Source organism: Leptodactylus fuscus, chromosome 10 (genome assembly GCF_031893055.1).
Source record: "Leptodactylus fuscus isolate aLepFus1 chromosome 10, aLepFus1.hap2, whole genome shotgun sequence".
Taxonomy (NCBI): domain Eukaryota; kingdom Metazoa; phylum Chordata; class Amphibia; order Anura; family Leptodactylidae; genus Leptodactylus; species Leptodactylus fuscus.
Window position 1 is genome coordinate 26,894,431 of NC_134274.1, and position 27,407 is coordinate 26,921,837.

General features: G+C 42.1%; 1 protein-coding gene across 1 annotated transcript in view; it reads right to left on the reverse strand.

Moving 5' to 3' along the window:
* Positions 1 to 7,540, reverse strand: part of ARID5B (AT-rich interaction domain 5B) — a 226,361-nt gene extending 218,821 nt beyond the window's left edge. The window contains exons 1-2 of the mRNA XM_075257484.1: positions 7,505 to 7,540; positions 7,026 to 7,280 (exon numbers count right to left, since the gene is read on the reverse strand). Coding sequence (XP_075113585.1) covers positions 7,026 to 7,280; positions 7,505 to 7,525 — 276 coding nt within the window. The 5' untranslated portion in view covers positions 7,526 to 7,540. The remainder of the gene's footprint in view (positions 1 to 7,025; positions 7,281 to 7,504) is intronic.
* Positions 7,541 to 27,407: the final 19,867 nt, after the last annotated feature.

Here is a 27,407-nt window from a genome sequence, read left to right on the forward strand (position 1 = left end):
GGGAAACAAAATCCACATGGGAAAAACTATGGCTTTGTAAATGTAACCTTGTGCTGACAACCCTAGGCTCAAATTGTATTGTTTGAAGAAAAACACTAGTGGGGGGGGGGGGGAGCTGAAAAATACTAAATAGATTCAATATATACAATATACAAAAAGGATTAAAAAAAAAAAAAAAAGCAGTGTCATAATTCTGATTTGACAAAAACCTCTAAATTGGATGAATTTTTTTGTTGTAAAATATGTTAAAATTTCAGCATTAAAGGAACCTGAAACACTGGGTTATGCCTAGTACAGGACCAAAGGGTGAGCTATTCTTTCTTTAATTTTTTGTGGATCCCTTTTATTCTCTGCCCCCCTCCCACCGGGCCTGCGCCAGACATAACCTAGTGAATCTGGTCGGCCTGTAATGCTCCTTTGGTAAAATCGTCATCCTAGTGACAGTATACAGTTATCTGTATAACAGATTACAGCTTCCTTTTGTACAACATATTGACAGTTCCTCTTTCACTTTCGGCCGCACTGTACAAACCCCTCCGCACTAAGAGGCAATAATAAAAAAAGAAAAGAAAAAAATCAGCGGCAATGTAGTCTGACGCACTTATTCCTCCGCACCGGCTGATCAACTATTCTGGGTAATAACAAAAATAAAAAGAATTTGTCAAGATATTAAAGGTTCAGAAATGCGTGGGAAAGGAGTTACGTGATATTAGGGTTTGTAGATACAATCTCAACAAGTTTTACCGAATGCAAGTTGGATTCCCCTGACTGCACTTCTGTTCCCATAAAACTTAAGTTTTATAAAGTTTCCATATTGACAGACACATCATATGAATCAAAAAGAGAAAAAAAAAAAAAAACCTTTGCAAATTAGACAAATAATTTTAAAACTCCAAGTATCGAAGATCTACGAAGTTACGAAGATTTACCATGTATTATGAGAAGCAGAAAGTGGGTGTGATTCTGAGCTCTGACACTACTCGCCTTATATTGTTCCTAATACCTCCCACTTGATATTAGAGAGTCTAGTTGGCATAACGGGCATCCAAACTAATGGCACTGATTGCTCAGGAATGGTGAGGGCTATAGAAAACATTCCATATATTGAGTTAGCGACGAAAGGTCCTCATTAAGACCTTAGCTTAAGGCCGGGGCCACACGGGCCAGAAACGCTACAGGAAAAATCACAGCGTTGTAAAGTACATGCAAAGTGGATGGGATTCAAGTGAATCCCATGCCCACTGTGCGGTTAAAACCGCAGCGCGGACACACTGCGATCTCCAAAACTGCGTATCGTCCCATGGGGCCTTAGCCTAAGGCTGTTTTGGACAAAGGTTTATAGAGTGAAGTTTTACATATACAATAAGTCACCTATTTTATGAACAACTAAATCCAATATAACATAAAAGGCCCATTGGCTAGTATTTGGATGGCTGAGGGAGGGAGGAATAGGCCCAGCTTAGGTTCCTTAGACGGGACATAAAATTCCGTTCAGTTCTGACCTACTCAAAGGGGGAGCCAACAAAACGAAGATGATGTGGTTCAAGACTTGCTCCAAACTTCTTAGGCTTGATTCACATCTGCGTTCGGGTTTCTGTTTGAGGGGTCCGCTCGGGGACCCCCAAACAAAAACCTAATCCACATAAAAAAATCAGTTACCTTAGGAAACCCGCAGACCCCATAGACAATAAAGAGGTCCATGTGGTTTCCACACAAAAAGTATGCATTCAGCGCTTTTCTCTCCACATGAAAAATTGAGTCCCGATTGCAGATGTGAACCAGGCCTTACCAAAAAGCTATGAGAAGGGGAGCAAACATGCACAAGACGTGCGTCTTCTAAGACTTTGAGAGGATAAACATGTTGCGGCATAAAGTAACACCAACCTAGACAAGGGACAAAATGTCATTTTCACCAAAAATATAAGCGTTTTAATGGCAAATATCACATTTCTGAAACCTATCCCCACGGTTAACAGGACAGACTTCTTTGAAATATTTGACTGGAGCAAGTGAGGTGAGGTGTCTGTACAACAGTAAGAGAAATCTTAATAGCAGTTCAGAAGAAGTTCAAGAGACATCGATAAAGATTAAAGCCCAACATAATGGCACACGGAGGAATGTAGCGTATAAAAATAAATGAATATCCGCCACTTAAGTTGTCATATACTCTTCCGTATCAAGCATACAATGCTATATATACACAGTATACACATATTATATATATATATATATATATATATATATATATATATATATGGACTCACATACAGTTAGATACAAAGGATTCTGTTCTACAAGTGTCAAACTGACACCAACAACTGTCCTCGAATATCCAATTGCGCGTTTTTATATACCTCATGTTAAATGATGGCTTCTGTTACCTTTACAACGCTGTTCACACAATAAGGCTAGTACATACATAAGAAAGCACTTGACAGCTCGACACAATGCTCGACAAGCCTTAAACAGGAGTGAGCTCATAGATCACTCAAGCTGATGGCTTATGAGGTAATTATTGTTCCCAAGGAAACATATACTGCCAAACGAAAATCAAACTGATATGGGGCCAAGTATAAACACTTACAATGTGACTTAGTAGAAACAGAAATTGGCAGGCGGCTGGAACATATGCCAGGTTACTTATTAATATTTTATTACACTTATAATTAAACAATGTATACCACATATCAACAGTGACTTATGGAAACATGGCTGGATTACCGTCATGTAGAAGTAATAATAATTACGGCCTGTAACCTCGCGTGGCCTCGCTTCTCGCTACTAATATTTCCTTTAAAGGAGTCTTCCTGTCTTATTATATAAATAAAGCAGAACACTGTAGAATGAGACACTTTGTAACGTTCAAACGCACTTAAGTGTTTCGCTCTTTTACCTTTTCAAGAGCTCTGCTTGCGGTCAGAGAGTAGAAACGTGAAGGAATTAAGGCGCTGTTCACACTGGAATCACGACCAATAGACATCACTGACTCAGCTGCACACTGAACTAGGCTTGCGGTCAAAATTCACTGAACTCTTGATATAGTATCTGAACCGAAGTTTCAGACAAGCGGTTTACGGGCACATTTTTTGTGTTTGCATTAAGGTCAGGTGTCCTGGACCAATGTTAGGTCTATTAACCCCAATTTACAACATCATTGACCCCTACACTGATGAGTTCAGATCAGGAGATCAGTGGCTAGACTGGGATGCTAAACCGTAATAAGAGCGCAGAAATGTGACCTTGTCTGAAAGTGGCCTAAGACTTCTCCAAGAGGGCAGTATATTTGTTTCGGCCTCGGAATTCATAAAGACTGGCATATCATACACCAGTCTTGATTCCTGCCCTGCCAGTATATTAGTCTGAGGGTTAGGCCTTGTCAAACATAATGCGTATCCACTGCCGAGCTGTACGCTATATTGAAATCTATACCAACTAAGTCATCATCTACACCAAAAACTGTCACAAATGATGATGAATGAGGTGCAACAGATAGCCCAGCCCACAGCATACCCTCAACTCACTTCCATTTTGTAAATTAGTCAAGGTGGCGTAAAACAAAATTTTGGTGCAAGTGGTGTTTTTAGTTGCAAACCTTTAAAGGGGCTTGTTCGGTTTCTAAGCCATCGATAGGTGATCAATATTAGATCTGTGGGGGTTAAACAGTCACATGTCACTAACTATAATAAAAAACAAAAAACAAAACAATTTTCACTCTGACCACTAATCCTAGTAATATAATGTCTTGACAATACTTTAGGGATTTTCATTGCAGCAGTCACCTCATTAACAAGACAAACAGGATGACAACAGAAAATCACGCCTCTTCGCGTAACACCATAGTGACCCATCACTGCATCCATTACTGGCAATCGATGATGTCACATCTCATCTCCTCCCCCTCTCTGCACAGAACAAGTCTTGAAAACTCTCCCATATACCTCAGTGAGTCAACTCCAGACTATTCCAAACTAAGGTCATGACTACGCTGTTACACATATCACTAAATGCTTTTAACAGAGAAGAGGAGAAACTTGGGCAAGATGGCCGCCCCCAATAATCATATACAGACAGTAGATCATTCACCAGAATAGAGCCTTAGGCCTGGTTCACACCTGCGTTCGGGTTTCTGCTCGGGGAGTCGCCCTGAATGGAAACCTATCCACATAAAAAAGCAGTTACCTAAGGAAACTTGTGGACCCCGTAGACTATAAGGGGGTCCGTGTGGTTTCCGCACGAAAAATACGGAGAGAAAAGTGCTGCTTGCTGGATTTTTCTCTCTGCGTATTTCATGTGGATAGGGGAGCTGAATGGGGTGAATGCAGATGTGAACCGGGCCTGAGTATATCCACCCCAACGTTGCAATTCACTGACAGCAACCAGAGATACCAAAACGCAGTGAGGAACCAAGCCCCTTAATAAATATCATTGTACAGCTAAAAATCCAATGTTAGAGGAGCAACACAGTGGCCTAGTAGCTAGCACTGCAACCTTGCAGCACTGGAGCTCTGGGTTCGAATCCTGCCAAGGACAACATCTGCAAGGAGTTTATATATTCTACTCATGTTTGCATGGATTACCATACTCCAAAGCCATATTGATAGGGAAAAATATACATTGTAAATCCTATATGGGGCTCACAATCTACATTAAAAAAAAATCCATTGTTAGATTTTTTTTTTCCCATGGCAATTGTCCACAGGTATTACAATATATTAACATCCAGGAAGTAGCAGGAAAATATTGTGCACAATAACGTCACAATAGTATCAATACATCAGGAAAATAAAAATAACAAAGCTCCATTATCCAAGCAAACATGACCTCCATTACAATTCCTGGGATTGCTGCTTATTATAGACATAAGGGGGGGGGGGGATTAGTACAAATATGTAAATATTTACAATTCACCAAGAAAACAATACACGAAAAAGCTGCAGAAAGATGAGAAATCAATAAGAAATTCATGAGAATGTATATAAACAAGTTAATGGAACAAGTGGAAACAAAGTGTATTTGAAGATGGGAGTGTTATGTTGCCCTCTTTAGGCTCTGGCTCTCAGTGCTGGTTTCTGTAGGCTCGCTGCCAATGAAGTAACACTGGATTCTGTTGCTTCTGCGATCCTGCTAATGAATGACTAACTCAGGCCAGAGGGGAAATGACATCACCGGGGTGTAAAGCACAACTGCATTAGGAAACTTTCTACCTGTTTCAATTATTTATCAATATTATCCTGTACAACAGAGCCAGCGCTTTGCCTAAAACCTCCCAATGTCAATGCCCACCCCCCTCCTCCTCCTTCCCCCTTCCTAAGGCTGTCAAACCAGTTACTGTAACAGCTGAAAAATAAATACACCATAAAACCAGAACGCTGACGAGAACGAAAAAAAAAAAAATATTAAAATGTCATTAAGAAAATTAATAAACATATGTCACCGCCCTGGAGTCACCGAGCGCCATCGTAATCTATTTATGGCGTGCAATTAAATCTGCCAATTGTTAAAGGGAGATCTCGGGACTGCATTGTCTATAAGTGTTTTGCAGCTTGTTATTGATGCTGTTCAGGCACTAATAAAATGGCTGAGTCATTTCCTTTAAGTGGCAAGAGAACATGGATGATATTCATACTGCTTTCTTGATATTTAATCCTTCCCCCTTTTTTTTTTTCCAGATCGCAAACCATGTTGAAGTAATAAATTTGAAAAGCAAATAATAAGTCCTGCCTATGGGGGGGAGTAGTCAAAGAAGGGGAAGGGGGGGGGGTATAGACAGCTGCACAGGAAAGTTAGACAGGGGGAGGGGACATGTTCAGATCTTCGTAGAAGTGAGGTCAACCTGCTAATGTATTTTTTTTTTTTTTTTTAAGTTCCAAAATGTCAACTCGATATTGTTGCCATGAGAAAAAAAGATAGAAAAACTCAAGTCCACGGAAAACAAAGCCATTAAATCTGAGCATAGGGGGGCAGCCAAGCACAACTAAGAATACCGAACATGTAATATTAAACTGCAATGTAACCCTAGCTTTAAATAAAAGGCAAGACAAAACTGCAATTAAACCCATTAGGTGATAGGTTGCAAATGGGTTAAAAATAGGATGACTTCTATTTCGCCTTTAGACGGGAGATCAAAAAAAAAAAAAAAAATTAGTGCCCCCCGGAACAATGCTGTTTATAGGATTTAGCATGCAATCCACAGAGCTGTGCATGTACACTATAAAAAGAGTTCAGCAGTAACCTATTGCAGCCATTGGAGTACAATAAAGCAGCATAATTGCAGAGCTACTTGAAATTACAGATCTGGGGGAAGGAAAGAGGAAAAGAAGACATTGTAAAGCGATCATGCTTTGATGATTTGGGCTATTATCTGAAAAATGTCAACTGTAGATCAAACATTATTTTCTAAACCGGGGCTAAAGAAGAGGAAGAAGAAGAGGAGAAGGGGAGGAGGAGGAGGGTGTTCATTTACTGATTATTATAAAGGACTGCATTGTGTAGGGTGCAGCCCGTCAGGGGTTAACACATCATGACAATCACAAATACCATCATATTAATAAATAGTCAGATTCCTTGTTACGGATTAGGCAGCTAATGCTTAACGTGTTTGTGCTGGTTACATGCAGGATTCTTCTTCTGGGGTTTTTTTTTCTCCCCCTATCTATCCGCCCAAGTTATTCTCCATGCATTTATTCAGGTGGCTGTCCTTTTGATCCATTTCCTAATTTCCTCCCTCTTAAAACATATCAAACAGCAGTCGAGAGCTGGGAACAATATCATGCACTGCAATAATAAGCCAGTGGGACTGTAATGGATGCAATAAAACACATACACACAGCCATAGGACTGATAGGCGGGCAGGATGGGTTATTAATCTATAGGAAAATCACAAGATCACACAAGATCACATCACCCAGGGGAGGGGGTGATCTTCACTACTGCATCTGCAATGGTGATCCAGACCCCCCCCCCCCCCCCCCCAAATCCTACTGCAGCCTCCACCTCGGTGTATAGGATGATAAAGGGTTAATCACCTCTCCATGGTCGGTATTCCTACCCAAGGGAGTATCTTCTGGAAGGAAATAAAGTTTGGAGCTTGATAAAAGTTGCTTGCTAGTTCTCTCTTCCCATAACAGCTGGAGCTCCGCTATGCAAATGGGATCCTCTGGCTTACATCTGACTAAGAAAAAGTCGCCAAGGGATAAGATTCTTGGTCTGTCTTCAAGGTGGAACTGAAAAGCCTTGTAGAAGATATAAGGTCCATGGAGACCACAGGGTGAGCCGACCCACTGTAAGAGAGAGAAAGACACATAGCATGTCATGTCAATGCAATGTACAAGAGGGAATGGAGACCATGTAGTCATACAACAACACCACTAATCCAAATATTAGGCTTATTTTTCCCGTTCCATAGGGTAAGAAATTTGTGTCAAAGTTGCAGTGTGTCGCTTTGAGGGGTGGGGGGCGGCCAGGGTGCCCCCTGCAGCCGCTGATAGGGAGCAGATAATAATACCTTCACAGAGTTGGGCTCCATCTCGACGCTCTGAATTGATTGCGAGCCATCCATTGACCGGCCGTGTGTAGGGAGCTCCCTCCCCCTTACCCCCCTTCGTTGGCCTAACATTCATTGGCTGACGTCGGGGAGGGGCGGGGCCTCCCTCCGGCATATGCAGTGCGGCGCTGGGCCGAGGAAGCAGCTTCTTGCATGTGTCTCTCCTGGAGCCGGCCGCTCAGTAGCAGAGATCCACCGGGAAGGAGCTCACTGGGACCGGCTGCTCAACCTCTCCTGGAGCATTAAAGGCAGCTGCAGTTGTCTCTCCTGAAGCTTCACTCAGTAGCAGAGATCAACCAGGAAGCAACTCGCTGGGACTGGCAGCTCGACCCCTCCTCCCTCTCTGCAGTTAACCCTCGCCTGCCATACTGTGATGGGAAGGCAACAGGAGCAGCAGCACCACCAGTTGCTCTTACAGCAGCTGCTACCAAAAGTAAGTTAGAAAGGGACAGCCTGGAGTCCTGCTCCAGGAGAGCGAGACATCAGCCCAGGGTCCCCCCCAGCAGAGCCAGTGGTGTAACTAGGAATGGCGGGGACCCATGGCGAACTTTTGTCATGGGCCCCCCCCTTCCTGACTGATGCTGAAGACCCCAACCGACCCCCCCCCCCCCCTCCCCTGCATTCCTGCATGCAGCGTTATGCCCCATAGTGGCCCCTGCGCGCAGCGTTATGCCCCGTAGTGGCCCCTGCGCGCAGCGTTATGCCCCGTAGTGGCCCCTGCGCGCAGCGTTATGCCCCGTAGTGGCCCCTGCGCGCAGCGTTATGCCCCGTAGTGGCCCCTGCGCGCAGCGTTATGCCCCGTAGTGGCCCCTGCGCGCAGCGTTATGCCCCGTAGTGGCCCCTGCGCGCAGCGTTATGCCCCAGTATAATAAACGGAGACCTGGGGGGATACAAAGATAAAAAAAACACCGTTACTTACCTATCACTTGCTTCAGTGCAGTCCTCGGTGATGTCGGCCATCTTCAATGACATCCGGGACATCCCATGACCTGGGACGCAGGCACCGGTCATTTGACATCACAGAACTAGACCTAAGCCTGTCTGGAGCCCGGAGAGGTAAATTATTTATTTATTTTGTGTTCCCATACATCTCCTGGGCCTCCGTTCATGATACTCGTGGGTCTGAAAAGACCTCAGAGTATAATAATAGTGTTTGTGGGACCCGTGGCGGCACTTACCAATCTCGGCCCCATGGTCCTACCCTCCCTAGAATTTAACATAGTGTTTAAAGCGAGACATGTTCCTGGATGTTGACAACATTGTCTATGACTCTCTTTCTTGTTTCCAGTGGGAACGCTTCAGAGATTACCATCCCATGGCGGAGTTGGTGGGCTCCCCGTGCCTGTGCCTCACTTCCTGTGAGATATGGCGCTCCAGAACTGACATGGCTTCTGAAAGAGGCACTATCAAATTCTACCTGGGCAGGCCATGAGAAATCATGGAAAGAGTGGTTATCCTTGAGCAGACACCCCTGCTGATGCTAGCCTGGCCAGACAGGGCAATAGATATAGAAGGTTGCAGGGATTTAACTTATAGTTACGTGGCCAGGCTAGCATCAGCAGGAGTGTCTGCGGCAACTGCAGCAAGGCACCTATCCAGCCTGGCCTTTGTGCTAAGTTAATGGGACTCCCCGATGTGACAAGAGTTCCCCCTTCACTTGATCCTTAAGGGACTATAGAAGGCAAGGAGAAGAAATGATCACCGGTGTCATTCCTCCTATTGCAGAGCCTAGTGGGTGCCACCAAGACAGTCTGCACAACACCATACGAGGCAAGCCTTATGTCTTCTGCCTTCGTTTTAGCCTTTTTTGGAGTGCTAAGGATCGGGAAGCTAGTAGCAAGATCTCAAAACTCAGCAACAGGCCTAGCAGCGGATCGCTTAGCCTTAAGGTCTGCCGGTCCAAGACTGACATCTATGGACAAGGGACATGGTTATCAGTAGCAAAGCTGAACGGCCGTTGTGACCGGTCAGAATGGTTACGAACTATGCAGCGTCCCGACCAGCTGCCAGTTTGCGTTTGAGGCGCTGTTCAAAAGTTGCCTGACAGCCATCAGGGTTCCCCAGTAGAATTTGGTACCTACTCCTTCAGCAACGGTGGCCAATGTGGCAGCTCTAGCAGAGGAGGAAGTAAAGCGCATCGGCCAATGGTGTTCTAATTACTACAGGTGCTGTGTTAGGCCCAGCCTGATTATAAAAAAAAAACCCACCACACCCATTTTGATGCTTTTATTGCTCTGGTTTTTGTTCTTCATACTAACCCATGTTTGTCATTACAGGGACCTCCCCCGTTGTCTGGGTCATAGGACACTCCTACATCTACTAGGCCACAAAGCGAGCAGCAGTTTGGCTGATGGGCCTCCAGCTGGGTCTTAGGAACATCAACGTTTGGTGTGTGGGGCATAAAGTGGGCCCAAGTATTGCCAGAAGTCATCAATTCCTGTAGAGCAGGGGTAGGGAACCTTCGGCTCTCCAGCTGCTGTGAAACTACAACTCCCATCATGCTGCATTCACTTCCATGGGAGTTCCAACAACAGCAGAGCCAGTATGCATGCTGGGAGTTGTAGTTTTGCAACAGCTGGAGAGCTGTACGTTCCCTACCCCTGCTGTAGAGCTACCCAGGCCCCGGTAGTGTTGGTAATCTACGCAGGCGGAAATAACATGGTCTCCGGCCGCCGCCCAGAGTTGATCACCACATATGGTTGGATTTCAACAGATTTCCTACCTTTTTTCCATTCTTAGTTACAGTATAGTCTGAGATGATCCGCCCGCGCTTGAGAGATCAAGAAAAGAGCTGAACAGGCTGGTGTCATGCCACGTCCAAATGCTAGGCGGGGTAGCGGTCAGGCACCGCCAGCTAGAAGGGGACAATCAGATGCTGCTGCAAAAGGATGGCGTACACCTAAATGAAATTGGCCTGGACATTTTTCTAGCTGGTATCCAAGATGGAGTAGAAAGGGTGCTGTTCCTGCTAGAAGGGGGGGCGGGTTGTTGGAACTCGCTGTAGGCTTGCACCGAGATGGTGGCATATAGTAGGACATTGTCCCACTTTCTCAGTGATGAAGAGGCCCATCGACGTGCCCCACAAATCCAATACGTGCCCACCAAGAGGTGGCTGGCACTCTGGGGGGCACACACCACAACATTTTCTGAGGAGGGTAATTGGCTTGCTGCATATGTGTTATATATATGTTGCGTATATCTGTAATAAAGCTGTGGCCGACCCCACTCACCCAAAGATGGCTTCTCTGTATTTGTTTTATGGTCACACACTGGTGGATGGAGGGGAAGGGGCTGTCCATGGGTAGGAATAGTCAATACGGCTGGTCTGAACTCTCCAAACTTGCTGCTTCAATGGATCCTATCAGGTCCTGTCAGGGCAAAGTAACAGCATCGCGGCTTGTCAATATAAAACCTCCACTCCGTCCTGAACAAGGCTTAAAAATAACAACCGAGGCGCCCTAATATTTTTAGGGAACCCCAATTTTATCCCTCTGTGGGGAAAAAGTCTCTGGGAAGTGACACCCACAATAATCAATAGAGACAAACAGCGCGCATGTCCATGTGACGGAGAAAGCTGAGGTAAAAAATCCAATTCAGGTCGATGGGGTATCCATGTAAGAAAGCTATCGGGGTGGTAAAGGCTTAGATTAAAAGTGAAGAATTTTTTTTTCAGGAGCCGAAAGGGCGTTGTGTTTTACTATTGCCCTGCCAGGACCTGTGTGTATATGTGTAATATAAAGAAGGTTTCCTGCACAGATTCAGGGGCACTCTGCTCACAAACACATCTCTCCAGCCACGCCAGCGCACAAACAAGCCAGGGCTGAGCCAGCCATTCAGTTTGGGGTTATTTGCATTTATTTTGGGGGGTTTGTCATGTAATAAATGAAGGATGAGCTGGTGGTGGTGCGCTCTGAGGAGGGGAGGGAAAGAGCAGGCTTTTATTACATAAACATATAAATATTAATGCATTTGTCTGCTCTCTGGGCAGGAAAATACTCAGCAAGGAGCACACGAGATGGGGAGGGGGCACACGATTAATCGATAGGTGATAGTGAAGGTTTATCTGCTGCCAAGGAAGGGGGGGAGAGAATAAAAACTGAGGCTGGATTGTTATGGCTGTGAGTAACCTGGAATTCAGTCACTGCCAAGTGGATGGCTTTATTATGTGTAGTGTGTATATAACTCCAAAGGCGGCACAACAAGAACTATGAGGTAAAAAAAAGTGAAGGAGCTTTATTGCCTCATGCTGCGATGTTTTGGCTCTTAGGGAGCCTTCACACAGAGTAAACACGCATGTATTTTTTGCTAAATACACGTGTAAAAATAAGACTCCCATTGACTTCAATGACATTTTATAGGTGTAAAAAAATATCATTGAAGTCAATGGGAGTCTTATTTTTACACGTGTATTTTTGCAAAAATACACGCGTGTTTACTCCGTGTGAAAGCTTCCTAAGGCTGAGTTCACACAGGTTTTTTTGGTCAGGAATTTGAGGTGGAATCTGCCTCCAAAAAACGCCTCACCATACACTCCTTTGTAATCTGCTTTTAATTTTTTTTCCGCTAGCAGAAAAAATGAGCAACCTGTCCATTCTTCAGGCATTTTCCGCCTGAAAAAAATCAATGCAAGTCAATGGGAGGCGGAAAAACCGCTAGTGTTGAGACGTTTTTTGACGCGAAATTGACAAAAAATGCCTCAGAAAATGCCATTGACGTGCATTGATTTATTTTCAGGCAGAAAACGCCTCAAAAAACGCCACAAAAATTTTCCCTGACCAAATAACTCAACCTAAGGGTGCATTCACACTGAGTAAACGCTAGCTTATTCTGAACGTAAAACACGTTCAGAATAAGCGGCGTCTAAAGCAGCTCCATTCATTTCTATGGGAGCGGGGATACGAGCGCTCCCCATAGAAATGAATGGGCTGCTTCTTTCACTCCGTGCAGTCCCATTGAAGTGAATGGGGAGTGCCGGCGTGTACGCTCCGGCATGAGCAGAGCTTGCCGTATACGCCGGCACTCCCCATTCACTTCAATGGGACTGCTCGGAGTGAAAGAAGCAGCCCATTCATTTCTATGGGGAGCGCTCGTATCCCCGCTCCCATAGAAATGAATGGAGCTGCTTTAGACGCCGCTTATTCTGAACGTGTTTTATGTTCAGAATAAGCTAGCGTTTACTCACTGTGAATGCACCCTTAGAGCCTGTTTCAAGTATTACAATAGTGATAGTACGCACATATATAATGTGAATAAAATGTATCAACATCCAATTATTTACCATAGACATGTCAGTAATATCAAAGTGAAAAATCATAATACATAAAAATGTAACATAAGATATATAAAGATAAGTGACATCTCCAAAGTGTACAAAGATACATTAGAATATAATATAATACGGCTTAATGAGCCAATAAAGATCGGGTGTAAACGTGTCATGAGTTTAGATACCTGACAGAATCCAGATACAGACACGAGAGGACTACAAGTCCATAATAGCGAATAGTAATCACCACTGCATATGTGCGGGAATGAGATGAAAGTGAAGCGCAGTCAGCTGTCTCGCACATGTGCAGTAGCCACTGTGAGGCTAGAGGTGCCATCTTTGAACGTCCTCAGAGATCATAAGCAATATAAGGCAGCGCCAGATCTCTTATAGAGTGTTTAAAACACAATGTAAATGAATGAAATAGCTCACGAACGTACAAGAGGATAAGTGACACAAATCAATCTATAGTGTAATTTATAATAAAGTATAGCTCCCTGAAAAAACGCAAGCTGGCCAGACACCGAGAGCTTACTGCCATTGTGTATCTAAGGGAGCATTCACACGGCGTTACGTGCCGCGAGATTTGGCACGTAGACGCCGCGTGACCCTTTGCGTGCCGTACACGTTCCCATTCATTTCAATGGGAGCGGGGAGCGTATGCGCCGCGCTAGTTTGTGGCCGTGAATAAATGCACGGCCGCAAACTAGCGCGGCGCATACACTCCCCGCTCCCATTGAAATGAATGGGAGCGTGTACGGCACGCAAAGGGTCACGCGGCGTCTACGTGCCAAATCTCGCGGGACGTAACGCCGTGTGAATGCTCCCTAAATGGTATGAGAGTGAAAACAAGATCTCATCATATGACCCTAGGGCTCAATAGGGGGGTAATACAATTCAAAAATAAAATAAAACTAGTAGTGGACCCTCAACCCCGATTTAGGGCCAAAGCCACCACCAGAAGGGGGAGGGGGGGTATTAGCCTGCACCAGAAGGGGGGAGGGCGGTATTAGCCTGCACCTGTGTGAGACAGCTGACACTGATTGCACCTCACTCTCATCTCATTCCCGCACATGTGCAGTGCTGATCACTACTCGCTATTATGGACTTGTAGTCCTCTCGTGTCTGTATCTGGATTCTGTCAGGTATCTAAACTAATGGAACTATTACACCTGCTCTCTATTGGCTCATTAAGCTGTATTGTATCATAGTATATTATATTGTAATGTATCCTTGTACACTGTGCAGATATGTCACTTATTTGTATACATTTTTGTATCTTATGTCACTTTGATATAACTGTCATGACACATGGCTATGCTAATGAGTTGTTGATAATTTTGTCCACACTGTACACATATATATATATACACACACACGCACACTAGTGTAATGCTTGAAACCAGCTCTTTGAGCCAAAACGGCGCAGCATGAGGTAATAAACCTCCGTCACTGTTATACCACATACTTCTTGGTGTACCGCCTGCTTTTTTTGGAGTTATATTGAACGGAACAGATCCTTTTCCCATAGGTGAGAACCCTATGCTTATACTGGTGCCATCATATATTTATTTAGTCCTGTACTGTGTATATAGATATATACTGTATGGGTATATCATACAATATATCTGTATAATATAGTTTATATCTATTGGGCCTGTATATAAATTATGTATGTACTGTGTATATAGTATGTATATTGGTGTGTGTGTATTGTCGATTATAATAGGGTGTGTGTGTGTGTGTGTATATATATATATAATATATATATATTAGACATGTAAATTTAGTTGTATGTATTGTCTATATACATACCATATGTACATATACTTTATGTATTTGTGTGAGTTGGAAGAACGTTACCAACTCCGCCTTCAGAATAAAATGACTTGTTAATTATAGGATTATTAATATTGTATAATGACATGCACAGGTTGTTGTATATCTCCTTTCATATAAAAATTCAATTTAATGAATTAGAGAATCTTTACTGCTTCGGACTGACCCTGACTGTCAGGCATTTATGAAGGAGTCCGAGTCCGGTGGACCTGGATTTCGGGCATCGCTTGTGCCAGATATCTTTTTTTTTTTTTTTTTCTTTTTTTTGAAAGTGCCATGGGTGGCAGAAAACTGCCAGTTACAGCAATTTATGTACCCTGCTGGATCTGTGATTGATCCATTAGAATTTAGACCCAAATCTGTGGATTCTGCCACCAGATTAAAATGGGTTAAAGGGATTCTATCATTAAAACACAATTTTTCTGCCTACCACATAGGCTATTCTTCTCCTACCTTTAGATGTCTTCTCCGATCCGTACAAATCCCGGTTTTCATTGGTATGCAAATTAGTTCTCTCCCAGAACTGGGGGCGGGCCCCAAGCACTCAAACACCACTGGGTTCGTCCCTAATGCTGCGAGAGAACTTTCCAGTGACGCCCCCATCTTCTTCAGGAACATCCTCTTCACGCGTCTTCTTCCGGCGCAGGTGGCCATTTTTTCTTGTGACCGCTATCCTGTGCAGTCAGCTCTGCCTGAGGCCTACAAGTTTGACCACCTGCGCCGGATTGGGTTTTAATGATAGGATCCCTTTAAGCATAGTGGTAGTGGTGCTTCACCCACTGATCCACCAATGGTTTATATACAGTATGTTACCATAAAGGGATAAATTATAGTGGCCCCACTGGATTATGATATATACACACCGGGGGGATTTAATGTCATTAAGACTGGCATTCTGTACACCAGTCTTAATCACGTTCCTGGCTGTTGTGAGATGTGCCTAAATTATTAAAATGTTCCAGCCTCTTAATTCAGGTGCACTCTTCTGCTCAATTGATACTGGTGTAGATTTCAAGTATAACTCAGGTTACAGTAAATTTGATGTGCCAAGGTGCCACAATTGGCTCCGCCCACTGTCTTAAAGTGAGTTATTTTGGTGCAGAAGGAACGGTATGGTGCAAGTAAGGGACGTGCAACAGGCTTAAACACCCATCAATAAAAAATAAAGTCAAACTTTTTTTTTTTTTGTAATGGACACCATTGGAAAGCGTTCTTTTAAGCAAATGGTACTCTTAAAAGAAGATGACCAGGATGTATAATATATGGTGGATGAGATAACTGGTCATGGGAAATCATCGAAAAGGTCATCCTTATCTGACTGGAAGTGGTCTATACAAGAAGTTTCTGTATAAGATAGATAGTTCACTGTGATTCTCCGCTTCAAGAGACTATTTGTGTGTTCAGTATTAAAGCTCTGGACTATCAGAGTTTGTTGGAATAAAAAAAGTCACGCTGTTTGCCATAATTTTCAATACAGTTGTGTTTATTTAGGTGGAAGACGTTTATTTAACATGTTTCACCTCTAAAAATGTGGATTTACCCTTAGGATATGTTCATACTTCACATTATGATGCGTATTTCCAGAGAAATACATGACTAATGTTCAGAGAGGTTTTTTTTTTGTTTTTTTTTTGTTGGCTGTATCTTTTGATTATCTTGCAATGATTCACTGTGTAACACACATATATAGAGAAGGCAAACGGTAAAGCTGGACACCCACACATAGATGGCGTCAAATCCGCGCCAAAATTCAGCTAAAAAAAACACCTCCCATTGAATTCAATGGGTTCCTTTTTCCATGAGTGGTTTGTTCCCACTCAAAGAAAAAAGAAGCAACATGCCCTTTCTTAGGCTAAGGCCCCATGGGTCGTAATCGCAGCGCTAAAGTGCTGCGGAAAGAACCGCACTGTGGTTCTTTCTGCAGCGCTTTTAAGAGAAAGTTCACAGAGTTTTCCTCTGCGGACTTTCTCTTAACATTATATCTACGGGAATGCCGCCGGCATTGACATGCTGCCGTTGCGGCTTTGCAAATCGCAGCGTGTCCGCGCTGCGATCTTTTCCACAAAGTGGGGATGGGATTCGCATGAATCCCATCACTTTGCCTGCACTTTACAATGCTGCAATTTTTCCCGCAACATCTCCGCTGCAGGCAAATCGCGGCGTTTTACGTCCCGTGGGGCCCCGGCCTTAAGGTGGATTCCGCGGCACGACACTCCCTCCCAACTAGTCCCATTCATTTGGGCCCAATCCAGAGCAGAATGCCGTTTCTGGATGCCGGTGCACTGCATCGGCATCCAGCTGTGGCTAGTCGTTTTTTGGGCCAGATTCTGAGGCAGCCTCCGTGTCAAAATCTGGTTCAACCCCCCCCCCCCCCTTCCCCGTGTGAACTTGGCTTAAGGAGGAAGTGCTATAAATATGCTGATCAGGCCTTTACCAAGTTTATGCTTGCAGCACCTGCTGGTAATTAACCAGTATTACTAATAGATTATTTTAATAGCAACCGTCAATGTGGGTCTCTTTATCACTCGGCCTTAATTGCCTTTTTTTAATCATTATTTTAGTAGCATTTATTTGATGCCAGTTTCTTACGAATATTTCGATTCTTGTAGTTTGCTACTAAAAATATTACAATTTTATAAACGTTAATGACCAGTATGGCGATAATACCAAGTGGCCGCAGGTTAATTGCCAATATAATACATTTACTACAAGTGATATGTAGGAGTTCGGGTGGGTGGAATATAATATAATAATTTTGTACAGTCATGTAGTTAATGTACAACTTTTACTTTCAATCCCCACGGGGAGCAGAAAGTTCATGTGAAAATACATATTTTGTAATCCAGTCTAAAAGACTCTTTGCTTTTCATAGTTTTTGCATTATATCGATGGGTTGCTCAAATATATTTCGTATACTTAAAGCTGCAGTTTGTTATATTAGCACAAATTAAAAGTCTTCACACGAATTTGGTAAATTTATAGAATATAAATGTACAACAATGAATGCAAAGTTCTCATATGCGTAACATAACCCGACGGTTTTTCTGTCCACTTGAAAAGTCGGACATCTTTACTTGCGGACAGTGAAGGAAGGGCACGGAGTGCAGAAGAACGCACCCGATGCCCATTTAAATAAATGACAGGTGTCACGGACACAGCTAGTGTCCGCTCCTAATGTCCGTGCCAGATTTTGAGCAGACACTAGGAGCGGACACTATGTGTCGGACACAGACGGTAGTGTGAACGCCCCCTTACACTACTAGCAAAGTCAATGAGACTTTTCGGAGTTTTTAGATACACATTGCAAATATAAATTGAATTGCGGTGCAAATTTTTTGAAATGGTCTATTGACAAGGGAGTGGAAATCCTCATTTATCAGTTTATTTATACATTTCCAAGAGGAATAACTGAGTAACGGTACAATACACAGAAGAGATCCTCCAAATATTCTATACCCCTTCTCATGTTGGGTGTAGTCAGCCAGAACTGTGTCATGTTGTGTTAAACTTTACTTGTTTTTTTTTATTTATTGCTTAATTCTAAAGAAACCATAGAGTATTTAGGAGTCTTTTACTTGAAGACGCTGGCAGCTCGGTCATTGCTGCTGTGCCTGAGGACACTAAAACACTTTGTTGTACAGTAACACTTCATCTACTGACACAAATGGCAATTGTTTTCATCTCCTCTGCCGCTAAGATCCAAATCTTTTACCAGTTTGAGTTGTGAAACACCTAGAGCTCTAAATATACTAAAGGTTTTTTTTTTTTTTTTTATTTAAGGCACCTGCTAAGCTATTATACGGGACAGACACATCATCTTCTATGCAAACTCTCTACTCCTTGTCCGCTTCAATTTAAATAAAACCCTGTCAATAATAACACACCTTATTCTATATATCCTTACTAAATTATAGAAAACACAAGAATTAGTAACAACCTGTCACTTTAGAATGGCATACAACACACACTGGGGCAAATTTATTAAGCCTGGCGTATTGTATGTCAGTCTTCATTAGTGTTGAGCGAATAGTATTCGTCAAATACCTCGCTCCCATAGGAATGCGTGTTAGCGGCTGTCAAATATTCACTACGCTTAACCCCTTGGTGTTCGGCCGCTTACACACATTCCTATGGGAGTGAGATATTCGACGAATAGTTTCAAATACTATTCGCTCTTAATAAATGGCTGACTGGTGCCGCAACTCAAACATTCATGAAAAGGATGCAGCTTCTTCATCAGAATACCTGACTGCAAAATGGAAATTTACGCCAGGCTTGAGTTTTAATGAATCAGTGGGGCCAAAGAATCCTGATCCCCACCCTGTTCCACCCATTTTGGCAGAATTTGTCGGGTGAGGCACGGATTGAGGTGCACGTTTTCTGGTTATCTAGTTAGATTTATGTTTATTGCACTTGTTATGTTTGTGCCATGTATATACAGTATATGAACCCCTTCACAAATATAAAGCATGACATTGATGGTGGTATATAAATAATAATGATAATAACAATGTGCCCTTTACTTATTTCCATTCAATTTCTGCTTTGGCTCCATACAATACCCATATTCTCTATTAGGGCTTTTTGACGGGGCTGTGTTTATCAAAAAGTTGAGACTAGACCTAAAATAGTGTAGGCAAGGAGTATAAAGTTAAGTACCTAGTCAAAGGATGAACTTTAAATCTAAAAGTGATGGAGAATTAAACTATAATGTGTTAGGAAAGGGTTATTTGACCTCCTGCTAAGTCGGGAATGCTTCATGAATGGCACCTTAACTACCTCTTTAATAACTACTGTAATCCCTTTGGTTCCGAGTAAAGTCAGTTTGCTGCAATTAAATGACAATTCTACCCAAAATGACAAATTTTCTTATCTGTTTGTTAATTTACTATGTTTTAGCTGAGCAACTTTTTTTTTGTGTGCGAAGAATGTATTGGATTTTTACATTATGCTACAATACCTATTCTGTATCATAACTGTTATGGTACGTACTGCTTCATGCATCTTCTTGCTGGACAACGAAGGCACGACACTCATGTCCTTGGCAGGATGCCATTTGATCCTGGTGGCCTATTCAAATCTGCATTTATTCTTGATTTACTCTTGTGGTGTTCAATCTCCGCTGTTCAACCACACCTTGCCGCAGCAAAACAATGGTTAATTCTTCAGGTATCTGAGCTCTGTTATTGTGCAACTGTTGATGTGGTGATATAATGAGTTCATCAAGGTTTGCTACATATATAAACCTAGCTAGATCCCTTTACTTATGGCTTGGTTGTCAGTACAGCACAGTACAGTTCTTATCACAGTTCTTCCCAGCCACTGATCCTGTGGATGCTACCTCAAGTCACCTTGCAAGCCTTTTGCCCTGTTGCAAGTTATTATTCCTGGTACCTGACCCCTGGACTAGTACTGATTACCTTCTTGGAAAATGCATCTGCTTTGTGATCTACACTACGGGTGAATACTTTTGTGTCAGACCTAGATGTCTTTATGTCATGTCCATTTTCCTGTGTTGTGATCATGTTCCTCACATTCCAGCTCCTGGCTGGACTCCTGTGACTTTGTGTCTCTATCCAGCTCCTAGCTGCTCCCCTAGTGCCAATGCTCCTGGTTGCAGCTCCACTTTTGGTCTCTATGGTCCTGTTTGATATTTCAGGTATGATCTTGTTCCTGTCATCAATGTTATGTATGGTGATTTTGTTTCTATGTCTCCTTGCAGAAATTAAAGTGTTTTTCCATTTGTTCAACATCAGGGACCCCCGCTGATCAGGGCTATGGCACTTGTGCTAGTGCTGTGACCTCATCATACTTACATCACACCCCATTTACTTAATGACAGCTATACAATGTGTGCACGGCCTCCTCCTGTTCACCTTTATGGGTCATCAGTATAAAAAAAGAACTAGACAGCCCTTTTAAGGGTCAAACCCAGGAGAACCCTTAGACCTCATGCACACAAACTTAGTTTTTATTAGCAAATGCGGATCAAAGAAAGGACCCATTTTTTTCTATGGTCACATACACACGTCTGTAGTTTGTGCGATCTTGTCCTTGTCTTGTATACAAGGACTGCAAATTATGAAGTATGCGGATCTGGGATTGTGAATTACATGTGGACTTGCCTTTTGCAGATTGTGGATTACTATTCATTGACAGTAAAAACAGCTATGGTCGTGTGCATGCACCCTTAGTCTCTAAATCCCAATCTAACCAGAGCAAATCCAGTTGGTGCCTTTAGGGTATGTTCACATGGCGGAATATGGCTTCCGTGTGTGAACACACCGCACGACTAGCCATGACAGAATGCTGATGCAGCGCACCATCATTCCGCTCCGGATCAGGCCTGAATGAATGGGCCTAATCGAGAAGGAGTCTTGCGCTGCGGACGCCACAGCTGAGTCAGCCGAGGAATCCACAGAAAGATAGGGCAGCTGGACCTTTTGTCTGGTGATATCTAAGAAAAAAAATAGCGGACCCAATTATAGTCAGTGGGGTTCTTCGGGGATCCATTCTTGTCCATGATCAAATCGACTTTTATTTTGTTCTTCTGGTCCTGCAACTTACCAAAGTTAACAAAGTACAGAAACCTAATACTACAGTACAGCCAGTCCCCCAGCGCACGCAATTATAGGGAGCCTGTAAGGCTGTTTCTACACTTTCCAAAGATGACTTTCTTATTCTGCTATGCAGCTTCATTGTCATGAAAATCAGCATTGTATTCTTATGTAAAAGACTTTAGAGCTACCAGGGCTGGTTATCTAGAACAGAATGAAGTCCCAGCAGAAGAAGAAAAGCCCCTTGTAGCTAATTTGCATAAGTAAAAAAAACACAGGTTTTCAGGAAAATACAACTAAAATGCCGAATAAGAAAGTCATCTTTGGAAATTGTAGAACCCGCTCTACAAGATACTGTCATTAGTCTGATACAATTTTTGCTGATGATTCCCTTTATTTACCTATGATATGAGGGCAGGAGGAGGCAGAATCATGTGACCCAGGGCTTGTGACATGGCCGGAAGCTCGGAGTCCGTCATCAGGTTCCCCAGGACCAGGCAAGTCAATTTCAACTTCCCAGACAACCCATTTAAGTTTTTATATGACCTTCGACAGGTAAGCGCTGGAATCTAATTGGCTGCTATGGCCATCTTCTCTTCTTCCCTTTGTGCTGCTTTCACAAGTCTTCCCATAATGAATTTCTATGGATATAAGTAGATTTGCACATTAAAAAGTGTCATTTACATGTCTTATATGAATATGAGAAATAGGTTAAAAAGAAAAGTCTAGTGAGCCCCACTATGGGATGCATAAGAGCATGCTGTGCTGTAGATTTGTTGTATGGATGTATACCAGACATTCATTTATCTTCATTTGTAAATTGATCAGCTGTAAACAGAACACATGCAATTGCTTTGACACCACAAATTTGTTGGGAACTTTGGTTAAAACTAAAGCTGACCATAAATACAAAGATTCTTTGTTGCGTTTTGGTTTTTTTTTCCTGCCAAAGCCAGAAGTGGACTGAGCGGAACATAGAAGTACTTCCTATATATTTCCTGTTCCTTATGTAGCCATTCTTGGCTTTGGCACGACAAACCACAGCAAAATCTGCAACAAAAAAAAAAAAAATGTTTCCACAACGTGGGGCCTTAGCCTGAAGGAGGTTTTTCCATCATAGGATAGTCCATCAATGTCCTATCAGTTTCTGTCATCTCCACCAATCAGCTATCCTCTATATGGTTTACCAATCACTGCACTTTATGCTACATGGTGGCTCTGTGCATCTCAGTATTATTCAAGTGAGTGGGTGAGCTACAATACCAGGCACAGCTGCTACCAAATGTACGACACTGTATGTGTACCTAATTTACTAAGTGGACGTGACTTATGAAAAGGTGGTGGTTGTCAAAGGGGTGTTGCTTAATATGCCATACAGGGCGTAAAGACTAAGTCAACTAATAGGTGGTGCAAAGATACACTAGAATGTTGACAATTGGTGAGCAATAAAAACAAATGGACCCCATAGACTATAATGGGGTCTGTGTGTCTTCCGCGCGGTGTCCGCACGGAAAATGCGGAGAGAAAAGTACTTCATGAACTGCTTTCCTCTCCACATGACTTGTGTGGACACCGCGCGGAAAACACACGGACCCCATTATAGTCTATGGGGTCTGTGTGCTTTCATTGCTCACCACTTGTCAATGCGTTCAATATTCCGTTCAGGGGACCCCCGTAATGGAATACCGAACGCAGGCCTAAGTTTGAGGTGTCTTATACTTAGACCATATTAGTTTATCCCCCCCCCCATAGACTCTGATTACTAGGGGCAACAAGGATACATTCTCTCCAACACAGTCATGATACATGAGACCTGAAATGTACTCATTTATTCTTAACAAAATACTTGACATCTTAGAAGATGGAATCCCTGTCTGTTGTAAATAATTCAAGGATTATCATGTTGTGTTTATGATAAGGTATTAGTTTAGGAATTTTTTTTTTTTTTTAGGAGGAGAACCATCTCAATAATAGTTTCCAACAGGAAAAAAAAATCCATTCTTGAAAGTAGTTAAACCCTGAAATGAAGCAGTTGAAAAGCAGGGGCATGAACCGTGAGACAATAAAAAAGCTTTTAAATGTGTATATTTATTGTTCCTGAGCCCTGGAGCATTGAGGGGTTTGCATGAAGCCGGGTTATTATGCAAACACTAGGAAACTTAAGAACATTAGGACATTGGAAATGAACAACAAAGCAATGAAAGGAAAGATCAGAGAGAGGCAGTTTTTCTTTACATCTCAATCATGCCAATAATTTATCTCGTTGGATTTCTACATTCTGCTAGATTTCCTAATTGTATTGTGCAAGGCTCCGTCTTAGCAGAAGATAACATCGAATAACTATATGATATCTATGGAGAATGTATGACAGTTGAAATCTGATCTGTGATAAAATTACAGGATGTTGAAATTCTTACTCACGAGCTATTTTTAACGCTTTTGCAGTGTTTCACCTCTAGTCATAAGGTCTGGTACACACAGGATTACTTCAATGAAAATTTATATTCTTATGACTGAAGTTCTTCTCGACAGAGGAGTCTAATGCAGAACTGCTCTGGATATTTATTTTTTGAATGTAATTTCTATAGTGTTCCCATCCAGGTTGATTGTTAAGGGACTATAGACACTTGACATCTGAACCACTTTTCTCAATGAGCAGAAAACAAGATTGGGCTTGTTTCTTCCATCACGAAGTGATAAAAAGGAAAATGAAAGAGCATCAAATGACTAAAAGGAATAATCCATAGGATTGAAATGAGCAGTCCCCAACCTGTTCTGTGCCATTACAGTAATTGGAGATGGAAGGCAAATGTTGTGTAGTAGATGTCGCCAACGCTGTTGTCTAAAATTAATCATATTGATTATTACATTAACCCACTGATAAATGGAAACGCGTTAGTTGGAATTAAAGAGGACTCTAGCACGCGGCCATCTGCTCCACTATAGCAGTATATTCGGTCCTAAAATTAGAACCCTAAAATCCCCAGTGTTGACCAACCTGATAAGTCCCAGGGAATATCCATATTTTCAGTGGTTTTGTAATGGAAACAGGATAATTGTCTCAAGCTGCTACAGTGTAGAAACCATACTGTGGCACAGATATTGTGAGAGCAAACATTGCAATGCATAGGTAAAGCTGACCATATTGTGTAGATGTCCTCTTGACCCCTCCCATACACATTGCTTAGGTTATTGTCCATATGTTCTCAGTAGGAAGAGAGGAGACAGCTGCTGCCAGACATCTCTGGTTCTTGTCTTCTATGGGAACTAAAGGGTCATGTTGAAATCTAGCTGATAGATCCTTATCTATTGGGGAGAGTAATGCCTGCCCTGCTGAAGTTGGCAGTTCGCTCCAGTATTAATGTATATACATGGGTATAACTACTAGTGTAGCACATATAGCAACAGCTATGGGGCACAACATATAAAGGGGCCTATTTATGGTGCAAATAGTGACCACTATAGATGATAGAAGGGGATGTGGAAAACTGAATGTATCGCCTTACAATGCTTGCATATGATATCATGAATTGCATTTAGAAATACACTGATGTCATGCTTTAGGAATGACAGTGAATGATCTTTTATGTGTAAATTAGCTCTGTGTTATGTCATATCCATGATCTGTGATATCACTGTGAGCTTTATTCCTGTACTGTGACATCACTCCGGGCACTGTCATCCATCAGACCTTATTTCACTATTACCCAGTGCCTGTTCTTCACTTTTTTTTATCCAAGTCTAATGAAGGTCTGGTAGACTTAATCATCTAATACTCTATATTTGAAATCTTACAAATAAGTAATTCAAGTGAATGTATTTCTTGTGAGTGCCAAGTTCCTTCTATGGTGAATGACTGGTTTGGACACTACTTCTGTACCTTGAATTTTATACAAGTGTCATATGGATGTCCTTTTGCATTATCTTGATATTGTGACAGCACTGTGAGCATAATCCTGGTATTGTGACATCACTGTGGCCATTATTCCGGTATTGAGACATCACTGTGAGCATAATCCTGGTATTGTGACATCATTGTGGCCATTATTCTGGTATTGTGACATCACTGTGAGCATTATTCTGGTATTGTGACATCACTGTGAGCATCCATTATACAGGAGACCAAAATATTCTTACAATTTTCAAATGTTGACTTTGCTTCCCAATACAGTGGACAGATCATCTGCAGTGTAACACTATGTTCCCAGCTAGATTAACCCAGACATCCCCATTATTCATTGGGTGGAGTGCACAAAAAATCTGCATCAAGTGCAGTACAATACACTAACAAGGATAACTTTACAGGGCAAGCAGTGGACAACCAATCACAGCTTCAGGGATATGTAGTGCAAATGAGTGCCAGTAATACACATGGGTGATCTGAAACCAACGTACATTTTCTAATATAGCACACAGACTGTGATGTCTAATGGACAGCAACAGAGGTCAGAGGCCAAACTGAAAACATTTGGCGACACCTGGACTAGACTATTTTGTGAACACTTACTAGTTGGATCTGGTTATTTAGTATGAGTGATACTGCGAGTCTGTGGCTGTCACCGATACCTGCCTAAAATTGTCCTAAATAACATATTTTGCTCATACTTTTCTGCACTATGAATTATTAAAGGGCCTAGATATGATAATATATCTAATACGAGACCTATAGCCATCACCCAGCTACCAAGATGATTTATTCCATATGTAAATCTACCAATACTATATCTGAATTTACTGTATTTTTAGATCTCTGATCCTTTATAATGGGTAAATGAACTGATGTTTGTCGCAATATCGTCCAAAAATGTAATAAATCCTATCATAATATCCCTTTCCCCTATATTTCTCTCTTCTCTTTTGTCCTGCCCTCCTTAGCAGTTTTCTATCAAGCAAACACTATAATGACATACAGAAGGGAACAACATAATGTGAATGCACTTATCTTTTAGACATGCAAAACCAAAGCACAATAAAAAAGCCCATGAACTAGGATGAATAGAACTGAACGATGACACTGCATCTGATGCAGATTACTCCGTCTCCATAACCGCACACAATACTGCCGATATTCCATAAATGCAGGGATCTAAACTGCGCCCATAGATAGACAAATCCATTTTCCAGCATACGTGACCTTTAATTATTTTCAAGATGTCCCTGTTGTTTCTGTACTTGATGCATATTGATTTGTGTCTCATTTATTCCATGCTGTAAATGATGTGTACTAAAGGACTTGAATGTGTGGATTCTAAAGAGATGACATTCCTCAGTTAATCAGTCAGTTTACTGTTCAACAAATGCAGAAACATTAATGCAGAGAAACCCAATTGAAAGCCTCAGGGTATCTCCATAAGTAGATACAGTATTATGCCATTTTTTCAATGCTTAGCATTTTTTCTTCAGCAGTCAGGAATCTTTTTATTTGAAGCTCTTGTCTCAAAATGTCTTTTAAAGACTTTATGTATAATTGGAAACATTGTGTCAGTGAAAGCTATGCTGAGATGTACAGAGTTACATGCTGTGTTATCGGTCCTTTAAAAAAAATGTTCTTTTTTTTCCCCCGTTGATGGTAACAATTGTAGCATGACTGCTTAATATATTTGGACATCTGCAGAAAGCAATTAAATTCATAGATTTTGCACCTAAGATAAATGGCATGCATTTTGATTAACCGTATCAAGATGGGATTTCAAGGTGATTGTCGAGGTTTTCTTATGCACACGCACACACATGCATACCAATTATTAGAACCTTTTAAGTGAACCAGATTGTCTGATTAATATTAGCCGCTGTTTCTGTAACCAATAAGCTTCATGTCCTTTGTTAAGACTGATAACTGCATTTCGCAATGTAAAGTATCATAAGGATTCTGCACGATGATGTCATTTCACAATGTGCTACATAGTTGACATTCTTAAAGCTGATGCCCAGGTTGAAACATCTTTCAAAATCAACAGGCTTTTCCCTTCCTATGCCACAAACTGTGTTGATGACTGCTGAATGTAAGCCTGGCAGGTACACGTAATTCAATAGTACACAATAATTAATAGTTTAACCAAGACTAAGCAACAAAACTACTCAGTACTGCTGTACAATGTCTTCCATGCTGCTTCTGTGTATGTGAGCCATATAGATAGGGGAGCAGGATATTCTCTGTGTGCAGTGTATGGGATATATTATAGCATCTAGTCTATACTCCATG